Below are 15,689 nucleotides of genomic sequence, written 5' to 3'. Positions count from 1 at the left end.
CATAAACTTGCAGAAGAACGCAAAAGGAGCCCAAACAATCCTTTTACATGCGAAATGCAAAAATATAATTTTTTAGTTGCTAAAAACACAAAAATCAAGACTACTAAAAGTGGTTTAAATTTAAAAGAAGATTCCATCCAAGAGGATGCCAAAACAACTCTGTCACAGATGTTAAAACTGTTCCATTCAGTGGGAATTCCTATGACTTTTTATACATATCGTAGTTCAAAGAAAGAGGTTTTCGCAAATTGGTAAATTTGGCAAGGTGTTCACATGAAAAATTGAGATGTTTAGAAAATTGATTTCGATAATTGGCGTCTTTCTTTCTGCCTCACAAGCAAATATTATTGCCCGAAAATGTTCATGGGAAGAAACTCATTCATCTACATACATCCAGTGCTGGTCACAAAGCATCCAGGCCCTGTGAGAAGAATCTTGATTGATGCTTTTATCACAGGTGGAGGTGGAAGACGGGATGTGCTTTAAGTTTTTGTCGAGTTATTGGGCAGTAAAATTATCCTCTCCCTACATTACCTTTAGCCTTTCCCTGCTTCAGAATCCTACCCATCTAACTAAAATCCACTTGGACTCCTAACACACTTTAACCTACAGCAACACAGTAAAAGAGCCGTGGGCTTACACAAGGGAAACATGGCCATCGGCTGTGCACAGCACCCTCCCCTTTCCCTGCCTGGATAGGGACGTCGATTTCTCTCATTAGTACAGTTAGGGACCAATTCTACTTGGCTATATTTGCCAACCCAGACTCTCTAGGAATGCAATTCCTAGACATGGTCTTTCTTGAACAACATTGGCTTATAGAATTTTGGATGGCGTTCCCATCCGCCCCCCCCCATCCCAGCCCCTGTGTTATGCCGTAATCTTAACCCTTTCTCATTCACCAGTGCCGCAGGGCAAGAGAATCTTTCAGCAGCAATATGTGTCTGTCGCACCAATTAAAATAAAATTCTCCCTGAGAGATGTGAGCAGGAGGGAGATTTATCTTAACATCTTTTAAACCGTTGGGTTTCTCGCCACAAGGTAATTTATATGGATGATGAAGGCTATGATCTCAAGTGTTTAATTATTACCATTGGATTTTTCTTGTTTAGCTGTGCAGTTTGGAAACATCCCCTGGTAGATATTTTTTTGTTGTGAGAGGAAACATCTTTATCATAAAGATACTGCTTTGGCTTCTCTCTTCCCATTACTTGGTATTCATAGGAAAAAGTAACATTGAAGGCATGAATTCAGCGTCTGTGGCATGCTGCCCCTTGGACCTCTTGGAATCTTTCTTTTCACCTTTGTAGGGAGCTGCAGCCAACCCTGAGAATGAGGACCAGCAGCAAAGGCTGAGAGAAGCTGCAGAAGGTCTCCGGGTGGCAACCAACGCCGCAGCCCAGAATGCTATTAAGAAAAAAATTGTCAACCGACTGGAGGTCGGTAAAGAGGCTGGTTTTCCAGGTTTTAGGTTTGCATAGAGTCCATTGAAAGAATAAGCGAATTCATAAGGCAATGCCCCTAGAAAGGAAGCTAAATCAAGATAGACGATACAGTTTAATGCTTTAGGTGCCATGAGGAACTTGAACGGCTGGTTTAGGGACATTGTACATTTAGGTTCAGTGGTTTAGGTCCATTGACACAGTTTGAAAAACTGCTTCAGTTCATGGTTGCACAATGCCAGAATCTTTTCAGAGTTTAACATTCTTGAACAGAATTCAAATTTTCCTTCAGGAGGAACCAGGTTTTTTTGTTTTTTGTTTTTTTTTCCTGGCATTAAGGGATGTACACGGTCAGAAAGGACCTTTAGCTAAAAATGTATATATATTGTTGGAGGTAATACTCTTTCACGACTCCCAATAGATGATAGGAACTTTGGAAGACTGGAGATGGGGATAAAGAGGTTTGGAAGGGAGCAATAAATACTTCTGTCATTTTTCAGAATGCTTATTTATTCTCGGAAAAAAAAAAGTAATAGGCACAAATTCTGTAAGAAAAAAATCTCTCTCACAAATATACACAGGAGATTCTTAGACTAAAATTTGGGGGCATTAGAGGCCAGAACTTGGCTCTAGTGAGGAATCCCTCCGTGTGTAATCTGCTGGGTTCTGGAGGAAAGCTGACCTCCTTGTCCGTGGAGGGAGACTAGAGACTAAACACGGTTAAGTACGCCAGTGGGGACATCTGGGCCTTTCTGAGCCCAGGCAAGTCAGGAGCCCCCAGTGTTTGTGCTTGGTGCTTGACCCAGAGAGCAGCCCATGCTTCTTGTGAGAGAAATGTTTTTCTCCTAAAACATTTAGACTTAGCGCTGCTTATCAGTGACATCGCGGTCCTGGGACTCGTCCCTTGTCTTTTTGAGAAATGACAGATGAACATCGGAACTTGAGCCTGTCTTTTTCAATTGTCCCAGGGTATTTAAACCAAAGGAAGGCAACAGGGCATGGCTAGGTTAGAATGTCATTGGTGCTGAAAGGGCGGAGTCTGTGCCTGGCGTGCCCTTCCTTGGAGCCGTGCGGTGCCCCCCTTTGGTGAAGGGGATTTGTATCAATGTGCGTGTGGGTGTGTGTTTGCACGTGTGAACCCTGCCTCACCTCCTCTCACTGTCCTCCCCAGGTGGCAGCCAAGCAGGCTGCAGCTGCGGCCACGCAGACCATCGCCGCCTCCCAGAACGCAGCCGTGTCCAACAAGAACCCCGCGGCCCAGCAGCAGCTGGTCCAGAGCTGCAAGGTGAGGCGTCAGCTGCCAGAGAGCCAGGTCTGCTGGAGGAGACCCTGATAACATTAGAGCGCCCAGTGCCCTGGTAATTCGGTTAAGACGGATCATCCAGGCCCCTAATCCAGTTTGTTCCGGCTCCCATGTTCCAGGTGTACGCACACACGTCTGGTTTTTGTCTGTTAAGTGGATGGCCTGTGTTTGGAAGGAGAACATGTTTTTCCCAGCATTGTCTTTCCTTTGTCTAGATTCTTTTCCTTCTTTTTGAGAGCACGAGTCAAGGAGGATCAATGACAAGGCCGTTTAGGGCTCTGAAACGGTAATGAAGCATTGAATTTCCAGAGTGCCTTCCTCCCTTTGAATGGTGGCCTTTGTGTTCAGTCCTCACTCGTCGTGGCAGGGGTGATTTCCTGCTTTGCACTGCTGGCACCTGAGGATCTATTCACCCTGTCTGGCCTCATTGCTGTTGCGCGCTGGCGCTTTCTGTGGTTGCCTCACTGATCTTCCGAGACCTGTCGCTGACGCTGCGCTTGAAGCCAAGGTGCCGCAGGGGGTGCCCTCCACCTCTGCCGCCTTCTCTGAGCGCCCAGGGTTAACTCTCCCGGGAGAGCCCCGAGTGGTGCCAAAGGCACAGCTCACTGCCTGGCCATCGCCCACATGTCGGCACCACGTCTGACTGAAGTTCCCTGCGGCGCTTGCGGTTCGCCGGGGGAGCTGGGTGCAGAGGCATGTTGGATTTGCGTGGGCTCTGAGCCTTCTCTCTCCTCTCTCAAATCTCCTCTGTGAAACCACTCACATGTGAGGGCTGTTGCCGCTTCTACTTCAAAAATGCCTTTACTCCTGTGGGGAGACCACCCAGGGCCCTCCACGTCCTGAATCCCAGTTCTCTGAGGCTAGCCCCTCACTGGGGAGCAAGTTTGCTCTGGTGGAAAAGCCTCAGCAATGCAGGAGGACCCTGTCCTCGGGACCGTGCACGTAAAGAAGGGCTTTTTCCTGAGAGCCAGGCCCCTGCTGCAGAGGGAGTTGGTTTCCTGTCGGGGCCTGGCTTCAGCCGCCAGCAGGGGTAGCAAAATGGCATTTCCCCTTCTCAGGGAGCACATGCTACTTGTGTCCAGGAAAATAGTATGAACCCTCCCCCTACTTCTTATGAACAAACGGAGCATACTCAGCCCGTGGGTACCTCTGTCAGGGAATGAGAGCATTGCTGTTTATCAGGTTGCGGTGCAGAAGGTAAAGCGGGCCAAGTTCCTGGAGCCAGCGGTCCTGAAGAGGATTCGAGTGAAATTCTCCTGGAAATATTTTTTTTTAAATTCTTGCTGGAATGGGCTCCTGAAAAGAACGTGTCACCAGGGTGGGCTGCTCTTGGGCCCTTCCTTAGCAGTGACGGTCACCGTGCTGTGTGGCCTCTGAGGGCCTGGTTGGTCAGATGTGGCGTGGCGCACAGGGACAAGCAGGAGGGCGCAGAGAGGGAAAAGGCCAGCGTCTCCTAGGCACCGAGGGAGACGGTCACTTTCAAGTGGTCTCACCTCGGGATGCTGTCCTCCCTCCCCTACCCCGGGCATTGTGTTTTCCCATTTGAGGAGTGAGAACACAGGAAGAGGAGCCACAGTGACATGAAAGCTGACAGACGGAACGGATACCCGCAAAGTCAGATATCGAAATGCTGAAGTATGCTGTTAGTTGGGTGCTTCTCTCACTTTCTTCTGATCACTGGACCGTATGAATTGAGTTTATCCACCTGTGAATTGGATAGATTCTTTGATGCGAGGGTTTTCAACCCTAACGAGCCAGGATGGTGTGAGCTGCAACTGGGGAAATTGTTTCAAGGCTTCGTTATGGAGAATCGCCTTGTGCTGCGTGTATTGGGACCCGGGGGACCACAGGGTAGAGCGTGTGTGGGAGGAGCCTACCCACAGGTACTGTGTTGGCATCAAAGGGCCCAAGGGGCTAAAGCTGCTGAGTGAATCCAAGGTCTGGGCCAGGCACCCCCAGGAGGGAAGGCACATCCACAGAACATCATCACTGGGGGCGTTTCCCCACACACCCCGTTTTGGTACGTCACCATCCTGGGTGTGCTCAGTTTTCATCTTCCTTGCTCCCTATAGGCGGTGGCTGATCACATCCCTCAGCTGGTTCAGGGGGTCAGAGGGAGCCAAGCCCAAGCAGAAGATCTCAGTGCCCAGCTGGCGCTCATCATCTCCAGCCAGAACTTCCTCCAGGTACCACGGAAACATTCACCTCCGTCTTCCCCAGAACCTCAACCCACCCTCACCCCAACCCACCCTCACCCCACTGCCCACTGGGCAGGGGGTGCCCTTTATCCTTAAGGAGAGGACTTCACAGATGCCAGAGCCAGAGCAAAGTCTTTGCAGTAAGCAGACCTGGAAGCAGTTTCAGGAGAGGGAGATGCAGCTTGGCAAAGCAAGATGCTGATATGCAGGGAAATTGCCCCAGGAGATGACACATTATCCATTTTGCTATCTGTATTTCTCTTCCGTGAGGGAAAACATGTAATAAGCTGCACTTTTTGACAACCAGCCTAGTACTAAGTATTGCTTTAGGTTTGCTAGTTTCCAGAATACCTCATGCCATTATTCATAGCCAGGGAAATAAGAATTGGCGAGTGCATCTTCTCCAAAGGTGTGGTGGTTTCTTGCAGCAATTATAGAATTAGTAAGTATTGTCGGTCTTTTTGAAGTGTGGCTAGGTTCTTTTTTTTTTTAATTAAATATAAAATGTGAATATTAAGTTGTGAACACTCCCTTTGTACATACTTCTTTCACATCTCTCGGCACTTTGTCTACTTGGATCTCCTAAACAGTCCGTGTGGTTTGGCAAGTTTCTTTCTCGTCCCTGTCTATTCAGATCTGTACCTACAGGGCCCAGTGATACATCTATTTGGTTAATTCTTCAAGAGCCATAGCTCCAACATGCAGGGATACAACATGAAAAGTTTGTGCTTCCTCACATTTTATCTTCATACATATACAAATGTATTTATGTATGTATGTACTCTCTTGGGATTCACTGTGTATTGACTGTGTTTTTCATGTTAAGATTTATATTATGAACATTTGTGAATTTGAATCATATTCTCTCATATACTATACTCATTGTTTAGCTGTTCTGTCATTCGACATACAGGTTGTTTTCAATTATTTGCCGTCATGAACAACCTGTGATATGATAAAAAAAAAAAAAGTCTTGGTGTGTGCTCAAATCTTTGTGCCCCTCTTGAATTGTTTCTTTAGGGTAAATTACTAGAACTAGGATTGCAAGCAGCTTATTCTTATCTTTGGGACATTGAGAATTGTGGCTTGGACAAGTTGTTTGTCTTCTGCTGTAGGTGGTTACAGGGCCTAGAATCAGTTGTGTTGTCCCACTGCTGGCAGGATCGTAGGGTCTTATTATAGTACAGTGTGGACGTGGTCCAGGGGTTACTCTGTCCCTGCCCTTGTTTTTCCTGTTTCTTTTGTTCTTTTAATTTTGCTACTGTAGACAGATCAGATCTTTACAAGAATAAGGCCAGAGTAAGAAATAAATAGATATGGAATCAGCAGATCAAAAAGTTTTAAACTTTTTTAAAAGTTTACATTTTAAACTCTTTTCATATATGTGGTAAAATTGCCCTTCCAGAAGGATGAATGAATCTAAATTTACAACTAGCAGCATGTGGAGCACACTTTTTATTGATTTTTTTCTCTTTGTTTTATTTTATTTTGTTTTAATTTTTATTGGAATATAGTTGATTTACAATGTTGTGTTAGTTTCAGGTGTACAGCAAAGTGAATCAGTTATGCATATACATATAGCCACTCTTTTAGATTCAAATGTGGGGTTATTTTTTTTTTATTGGAGTATAATTGCTTTACAGTGTTGTGTTAGTTTCTGCTGTACAATGAAGTGAATCAGTTATATGTATACCTATATCCCCTCCCTCTTAGACCTCCCCCCCATCCCACCCATCTAGGCCGTCACAGAGCACTGAGATGAGCTTCCTGTGCTTTATAGCATGTTCCCGCTAGCTACCTATTTTACACATGGTAGCGTATATATGTCAATCCTAATCTCCCAGTTCGTCCCACCCTCCCCTACCCACTCTGTGACCACATGTCCGTTCTCTACATCTACACCTCTATTCCTGCCCTGCAAATAGGATCATCTGTAACATTTTTGTAGATTCCACATATATGCATTAATATATGATATTTGTTTTCTCTTTCTGGCTAACGTCACTCTGTATGACAGACTCTAGGTCCATCCACATCTCTACAAATGACCCAATTTCGTTCCTTTTTATGGCTGAGTAATATTCCATTGTATATATGTACCACATCTTCTTAATCCATTCATCTGTCGTTGGACATTCAGGTTGTTTCCATGTCCTGGCTATTGTAAATAGTGCTGCAATGCAATGAACATTGGGGTACATGTGACCTTTTGAATTATGGTTTTCTCAGGGTATGTGCCCAGTAGTGGGGTTGCTGGGACCATATGGTAGTTCTATTTTTAGTTTTTTAAGGAACCTCCATACAGTTCTCCATAGTGGCTGTATCAATATACATTCCCACCAAGAGTGCAAAAGGGTTCCCTTTTCGCCACACCCTCTCCAGCATTTATTGTTTGTAGATTTTTTGATGATGGCCATTCTGACTGGTGTGAGGTGAAACCTCATTGTAGTTTTCATTTGCATTTTGGAACACACTTTTTAATACCTCTTTTCCAAGTTGAGAAATCAATCATTTTTTAAAAATGTTTTTGCCAATTTTCTTGGTTACATTTTTATTATTTGATTTTGCATGTCCTTGATTTTCACAATGTTAAACATTTTTCCCGTTTCAGTTATTTGTTTTTATTACGTGAACTTGTCTATTCATGCTTTTTATATACTCATGCTGATTTTTCTTATAAATTCTCATGAATTCCTTAAATATTAATAATATTAACTTGTGTCCTTGATATTTATGATCTGGCACTTAAATTGTTACAGCTTTACTAAGAGCCATTGTATAGCATACATATTAAAAACCTTAAAATTATGTATACTTTTTGGTCCAGAAACGTTTATACAAAAAAATTATGAACGTGTACAAAATTTTAGTTACAAAGGTGTTTATTATATTTGAAAACATGGAAAGATACTTAACAATACAGGATTGAAAAGTGATAACTGATGTATACATAGGGTATTACATAGCTATGAAAAAGATAGACTATGTGGAACAAGGAGATTGGAAAACAGAATAAATAGTATGATCTTATTTTTGAAAATATATGTGCCTGCACATAGACACCCATGCATGGTGAAATTGTCCTGGGTTCTGAGATGTGAGAGGTCACTCGTTTCATTTTGTGTCCCTGTATTTTTCTAAATAGTCTATTACATATATTTGAGACACAGATTAAAGAGCTACTCCAAGAAACACAACATATTTAGTAAGAAACTCTCTTTCAAATCTGTTTTAAATAAGAATTTCAAGCCACTATCCCAATTTTACTCCCCACTCCACCCCAAAAGACACATACTTTTTTTTTTTGAATATCTTTACTGGAGTATAATTGCTTCACAATGTTGTGTTAGTTTCTGCTGTACAACAAAGTAAATCAGCTATATGTGTACATATCCGTATCCCCTCCCTCTTGAGCCTCCCTCCCACCCTCCCTATCCCACCCCTCTAGGTCGTCACAAAGCACCAAGCTGATCTCCCTGTGCTATGCAGCAGCTTCCCACTAGCTATCTATTTTGCACTTGGTAGTGTATATATGTCCATGCTACTCTATCACTTTGCCCCAGCTTCCCCTACCCCCACTGTATCCTCAAGTCTGTTCTCTACGTCTGCGTCTTTATTCCTGTCCTGCCACTAGGTGTATCAATACCAATTTTTTAGATTCCATATATGTGTGTTAGCACATAGTGTTTGTATTTCTCTTTCTGACTTATTTCACTCTGTGTGACAGACTCTAGGTCCATCCACCTCATTGCAAATAACTCAATTTCGTTCCTTTTTATGGCTGAGTAGTATCCCATGGTATATATGTGCCACATCTTCTTTATCCATTCATCTGTCATTGGACATTTAGATTGCTTCCATGTCCTGGATATTATAAATAGTGCTGCAGTGAACATTGTGGTACATGTATCTTTTGGAATTATGGTTTTCTCAGGGTATATGCCCAGTAGTGGGATTGCTGGGTCGTATGGTAGTTCTATTTTTAGTTTTTTAAGGAACCTCCATGCTGTCCTCCATAGTGGCTCTATCAATTTACATTCCCACCAACAGAGCAAGAGGGTTACCTTTTCTCCACACCCTCTCCAGTATTTATTGTTTGTAGATTTTTTGATGATGGCCATTATGACCGATGTGAGGCGATACCTCATTGTGGTTTTGATTTACATTTCTCTAATCATTAGTGATGTTGAGCATCTTTTCATGTGTTTGTTGGCAATCTGTATGTCTTCTTTGGAGAAGTGTCTATTTAGGTCTTCCGCCCATTTTTTGATTGGGTTGTTTGTTTTTTTGATATTGAGCTGCATGAGCTGCTTGTACCTTTTGGAGATTAATCCTTTGTCAGTTGCTTTGTTTGCAAATATTTTCTCCCATTCTGAGGGTTGTCTTTTTGTCTTGTTTATGGTTTCCTTTGCTGTGCAAAAGCTTTCATTAGGTCCAATTTGTTTATTTTTGGTTTTATTTCCATTTCTCTAGGAGGTGGGTCAAAAAGGATCTTGCTGTGATTTATGTCATAGAGTGTTCTTCCTATGTATTCCTCTAAGAGTTTTATAGTGTCTGGCCTTACATTTAGGTCTTTAATCCATTTTGAGTTTATTTTTGTGTATGGTGTTAGGGAGTGTTCTAATTTCATTCTTTTACATGTAGCTGTCCAGTTTTCCCAACACCACTTATTGAAGAGGCTCTCTTTTCTCCATTGTATATTCTTGCCTCCTTTGTCAAAGACAAAGTGACCATCTGTGTGTGGGTTTATCTCTGGGCTTCCTATCCTGTTCCATTGATCTGTATTTCTGTTTCTGTGCCAGTACCATACAGTCCTGATTACTGTAGCTTTGTAGTATAGTCTGAAGTCAGGAAGCCTGATTCCTCCTGCTCCATTTTTCTTTCTCAAGATTGTTTTGGCTATTTGGGGTCTTTTGTGTTTCCATACAAATTGTAAAATTTTCTTGTTCTAGTTCTATGAAAAATGCCATTGGTAATTTGATCAGGATTGCATTGAATCTGTAGATTGCTTTGGGTAGTATAGTCATTTTCACAATGTTGATTCTTCCAATCCAAGGACATGGTATATCTCTCCATCTGTTGGTATCATCTTTAATTTCTTTCATCAGTGTCTTATAGTTTTCTGCATACAGGTCTTTTGCCTCCTTAAGTAGGTTTATTCCTAGGTATTTTATTCTTTTTGTTGCAGTGGTAAATGGGAGTGTTTCCTTAATTTCTCTTTCTGATTTTTTGTTGTAGTGTATAGGAATGCAAGAGAATTCTGGGCACTAATTTTGTATCCTGCTACCTTACCAAATTCATTGATTAGCTCTAGTAGTTTTTTGGTGGCATCTTTAGGATTTTCTATGTATACTATCATGTCACCTGTAAACAATGACAGTTTTACTTCTTTTCCGATTTGGATTCCTTTTATTTCTTTTTCTTCTCTGATTGCCGTGGCTAAACCAAAACTACGTTGAATAATAGTGGTGAGAGTGGGCACCCTTGTCTTGTTCCTGATCTTAAAGGAGATGCTTTCAGTTTTTCATCATTGAGAATGATGTTGGCTGTGGGTTTGTCATTTATGGCTTTTATTATGTTGAGGTAGTTTCCCTCTAGGCCCACTTTCTGGATTTCTGGAGAGTTTTTATCATGAATGGGTGTTGAATTTTGTCAGAAGCTTTTTCTGCATCTGTTGAGATTATCATATTTTTTTTAAAGTTCATAGCATATTTATTGTTAATGAATTTTTCCTAGTTAATATCTGAACAATATATACACTTACAAAATAAACATGATACCAGCTGCTATAGTACAGGTTTTCTTCTTTTTAAATTTTCTACATCTGTACTGTCATATTCCATGTGACCCAGTTCTCCTACCTCTTCCCTCTATTCTTATGACTTTGAAACCTTCAGCCAGGCAGCACTCCATGATGCCATTTGATACAAACACAATCATAAATACAAACACAAACTCAGGCACTTGGATTACAAGGCGATCAAATGGTTTTTATCCTTCAATTTGTTAATATGGTGAATCACATTGATTGATTTGCGTATATTGAAGAATCCTTGCATTCCTGGGCTAAACCCCACTTGATCATGGTGTATGATCCTTTTAATGTGCTGTTGGATTCTGTTTGCTAGTATTTTGTTGAATATTTTTGCATCTATGTTCATCAGTGATATTGGCCTGTAGTTTTCTTTCTTTGTGACATGTTTGTCTGGTTTCAGTGTCAGGGTGATGGTGGCCTCGTAGAATGAGTTTGGGAGTGTTCCTCCCTCTGCTATATTTTGGAAGAGTTTGAGAAGGATAGGTGTTAGCTCTTCTCAATGTTTGATGGAATTCGCCTGTGAAGCCATCTGGCCCTGGGCTTTCGTTTGTTGGAAGATTTTTAATCACAGTTTCAATTTCAGTGCTTGTGATTGGTCTTTTCATATTTTCTATGTCTTTCTGGTTCAGTCTTGGAAGGGTGTGCTATTCTAAAAATTTGTCCATTTCTTCCAGGTTGTCCATTTTATTGGCATTAGTTGCTTGTAGTAGTCTCTCATGATCCTTTGTATTTCTGCAGTGTCAGTTATTACTTCTCCTTTTTCATTTCTAATTCTGTTGATTTGAGTCTTCTTCCTTTTTCTCCTGATGAGTCTGGTTAACAGTTTATCAATTTTATCTTCTCAAAGAACCAGTTTTTAGTTTTATTGATCTTTGCAATTGTTTCCTTCATTTCTTTTTCATTTATTTCTGATCTGATCTTTATCATTTCTTTCCTTCTGTTAACTTTGGGGATTTTTGTTCTTCTTTCTCTAATTGCTTTAGGTGTAAGGTTAGGTTGTTTATTTGAGATCTTTCTTGTTTCTTGAGGTAGGATTGTATTGCTATAAACTTCCCTCTTAGAACTGCTTTTGCTGCATCCCATAGGTTTTGGGTAGTTGTGTTTTCATTGTCATTTGTTTCTAGGTCTTTTTTGATTTTCTCTTTGATTTCTTCAGTGATCTCTTGGTTGTTTAGTAGTGTATTGTTTAGCCTCCATGTGTTTGTAGTTTTTACAGTTTTTCTCCTGTAATTGATATCTAGTCTCATAGCATTGTGGTCAGAAAAGATGCTTGATAGGATTTCAGTTTTCTTAAATTCACCAAGGCTTGATTTGTGACCCAAGATGTGATCTATCCTGGAGAATGTTGCATATGCACTTAAGAAGAAAGTGTATTCTGTTGTTTTTGGATGGAATGTCCTATAAATATCAATTAAGTCCATGTGGTCTAATGTGTCATTTAAAACTTGCATTTCCTTATTTATTTTCTGTTTGGATGATCTGTCCATTGGTGTAAGTGGGGTGTTAAAGTCACCTGCTCTTATTGTGTTACTGTCAGTTTCCCCTTTTATGGCTGTTAGCATTTACCTTATGTATTGAGGTGCTCCTATGTTGGGTGCATAGGTATTTACAATTGTTATATCTTCTTCTTGGATTGATCCCTTGATCATTATGTAGTGTCCTTCCTTGTCTCTTGTAATAGTCTTTATTTTAAAGTCTATTTTGTCTGATATGAGTACTACTACTCCAGCTTTCTTTTGATTTCCATTTGCATGGAATATTTTTTTCCATCCCCTCACTTTCAGTCTGTATGTGTCCCTACATCTGAAGTGGGTCTCTGTAGACAGCATGTATATGGGTCTTGTTTTCGTATCCATTCAGCCAGTCTGAAGACACATACTTTTTGTTTCAAACATTCCTAGAATGTACTGCCCTAGAGTATCTGATTTTGGTTGGCAATTTTGGGGGGAAACTAGATGGTTTTAATATTCCTTGTTTTAGGGCAAAGTAAGCTCTGGCTGATAAGGCGGGATTGCTGTTTGGGTCTCTACTCTCTGACTCTTGCTGCCCAGGAGCTGTCTTACTTTCAGCTTTTCTCTCCACAGCCTGGAAGCAAGATGGTGTCCTCTGCTAAAGCCGCAGTGCCCACTGTCAGCGACCAGGCTGCGGCCATGCAGCTGAGCCAGTGTGCCAAGAACCTTGCCACCAGCTTGGCAGAGCTGCGTACCGCCTCGCAGAAGGCAAGTGGACCCTTGTCACGGCAGTTAGCTTGTCAGGAGTGGAGCTTTTAATTCCTTACTGTTGGTGTGACCAGGGTGCTCCCCAGGGCCTGAACACTGCCTGGCATATTTCTTGGTGCAGTTGTCCATTTCATCTGCTTGACCACTAAATATGCTCGTGTGGATTGGCTTTTGCCACTTTTAGCCGCTGTCTCCTCGACTTAGTTATCACCTTCTGGTTACAGATGACTTTGGTTAAACTATGCTAAGTTGCATACTTCCCCTCCTCCCCTGCCCTGGGACAAGCAATGCTCTATTTCTTACAGTCTTAGGGGACACCAGTCATCAGTTTCTTGGTGCCAGGTAAACTGTGGGCATAGTAAGTGATCATATCTTCCAGGTGTTATCTTGTGAGCTTAATAACATTATTTAGGCAGCAAATCTGTTTTGGAGGATCATCTATGTTATCTTTGCCCTGAAAGGTTTCCACCTCTTAAATGGGAGCATTCACCTTAACAAGTTCCTCAATAGAACAGAATTGGGGATTAATGCATTTCTGTCTCTGGGATGTGTTAATTACCAAAGGGCCTCATTACTGTGCTGTTTGATGTGATATTAGCATGGAGTTCTAGCATGAATTCATTTTTCCTCATTGTAACAATCCCTTTATAGAAACAGGCAGCCTCATATATGAGCAAGGGAAGAAGGTTAGAAGCTGATTTGAATTTGTAATATAAACAGTGCACTACATCACCAAAGAAAAATATCTAGAGTTTTAGGTTATATCTAATAAAAAAGTTATTTTGAGCTCTCTTTCTCAAAGAGAGGTCCAGGGACCATCTGCACTGGAATCACATGGGGGCATTTAGAATGCAGGTTCCTGGGCCTCACTTCTGAGCACCCCAGTCAGAATCTCTGGTCATAGAGCACAAACATCTGCATTTTCACAAGTCTCCTCAGTGACTGAACGACACACCCACACCCAACAACTGCTTTGGAACAGTGAGCCCCGAAGTGGGGCTCAAGCAACACTGTGCACTGGGTTCAGGAAGACTCTGTGAGAGCTTTTTATGATTTTAGTATATAGTGTAAGGGTTAAGAATACAGGCTCTAAAATCAGACCACCTGCATTCAAATTCTCACCTTGCCATTGACTAATTTTGTGACCTGGGCAAGTTAATTAACCTCTCTTTGCCTCAGTATTGTCACCTAGTAATACTCGTGCATAGAAATCAATCAAATAGTGTGTACTGCTGCTGTTGTTACTATTATCTAAAAAGGAAAGAAGTTAAGATACACCAGTATTTAATATACTTGTATGTATATAATTTACTAACATTTACGTGTATAATTTATTAACATGCATGTTGGGGGTGTGTGATCAAAGCATTTGGAGACCGCTGTTCTAGATGATCACAAGAATGAAGCAGTTTTTTTAAAAGTTTTTATTAAGGAAAAAAATCTTTCATAGCCTTCAGCATGGAACGATAATGGTTTACAATCTAGAAATTTGTAAAGAGATTCAGTAAGGTTGACATAGACTTGTCTGTAGAGTCCTGGGTTCATTTGTTTGTTCGTTCCTTCATCCACCTCATGCTTCCCAAGTTTTTGTGTGCACACATACTGTGCTAGGTGCCCCATGTCTAGAACCCAGACACAGTGAATAAAGATCCTCTTAGTTTGAGAGGTAATGCATTTCAGATATAAACAGCTTCAAGGAAAATTCAAGTATATCCAGTTATGAGACACACATAGTTGATTATTTAGGGAACTTAGGACTGAGGTCCTGATTGAGCATGATTTTGTGCTCTCAGGAAATGCTTGTTACCCTTGCTTCCTATTGCTAGATTTGGAGAGTCATTGGTTATATCCAGAAAGGCATTTCATATGTTGCAAGGTACTGGGGATGCTTTTCCCGAGCAGACTGTTGTGCACATATTCCCAACTCTGTTGACAGGCCCATGAAGCCTGTGGTCCCATGGAAATCGATTCAGCACTGAGCACCGTGCAGACCCTGAAGAGTGAACTGCAGGATGCCAAGATGGCTGCCGTGGAGAGTCAGCTGAAGCCACTCCCAGGGGAGACGGTAGGAGATGCTGGTGGCAGCTGGGGTCTGGGGCTCTACCTCTGTTAGGATGTCAAGACATTTTTAGAGCTGGGGGGAGGGGGTGATCAGTGTGTCTCAGTTTCAGGTGTTTTTAATGCAAAGCCCTAGAATAGCCACATTTCTCTAGAACAGTGTGATGATAGAGATGGCCCTGTGTGTACCTGCCTGGGGTGTGGCTGGGCATGACCAGGCATCAGTTCCTATTCAACCCTCTTTTCCATAAACAAGACCTGCTGGCGTTTGAGGCCAGTGCTCTAATCCTGCAGCCTTTTTCTGAAAAGAATGCCCAGTGCAGCTGGAGGAGCTATGTTTAGATCTAGGAGTTCTGGCTTCTTGGTCCAGGTTGTGTCATCCACTAGCTGTAGGCAAGTCCCAGTCTCCTCTGTGTCTAAAGTATTTTATCTATGAAATGGGTGGCAATTAAGTTATAAAGATAAACACAGAATATATTTTCAACAGTCATATTTAAAAAAAAAAAAAAATTTCCATAGTGCAAGGCACTGGGGTGGGCAATGGCAAAGCACTTTAGTAAAGCCACAACAACAAGTGGAATGTTGGCTCCAGAAATCTAATTTGATCACGTTATGATACCTCCTGATGCCTGTGCCAGGGTTTTCTTGGCTAAA

The 15,689-nt window shown here is 41.9% G+C and overlaps 1 protein-coding gene across 8 annotated transcripts in view; it reads left to right on the top strand.

Annotated features, from left to right (window-relative positions):
- TLN2 (talin 2) overlaps positions 1-15,689 on the top strand; it is a 446,766-nt gene that overhangs the window by 313,185 nt on the left and 117,892 nt on the right. For all 8 annotated transcript variants that reach the window (XM_057543407.1, XM_057543408.1, XM_057543401.1 and 5 more), the window contains 5 exons: positions 1,311-1,439; positions 2,614-2,727; positions 4,818-4,931; positions 12,843-12,977; positions 14,914-15,042. In XM_057543407.1, the coding sequence (XP_057399390.1) occupies positions 1,311-1,439; positions 2,614-2,727; positions 4,818-4,931; positions 12,843-12,977; positions 14,914-15,042 (621 nt within the window). The remainder of the gene's footprint in view (positions 1-1,310; positions 1,440-2,613; positions 2,728-4,817; positions 4,932-12,842; positions 12,978-14,913; positions 15,043-15,689) is intronic.

Source organism: Balaenoptera acutorostrata, chromosome 3 (assembly GCF_949987535.1).
Source record: "Balaenoptera acutorostrata chromosome 3, mBalAcu1.1, whole genome shotgun sequence".
NCBI lineage: Eukaryota > Metazoa > Chordata > Mammalia > Artiodactyla > Balaenopteridae > Balaenoptera > Balaenoptera acutorostrata.
The sequence above is the reverse complement of the archived record's forward strand: the minus strand, read 5'-3'. Positions and strand labels throughout refer to the sequence as shown.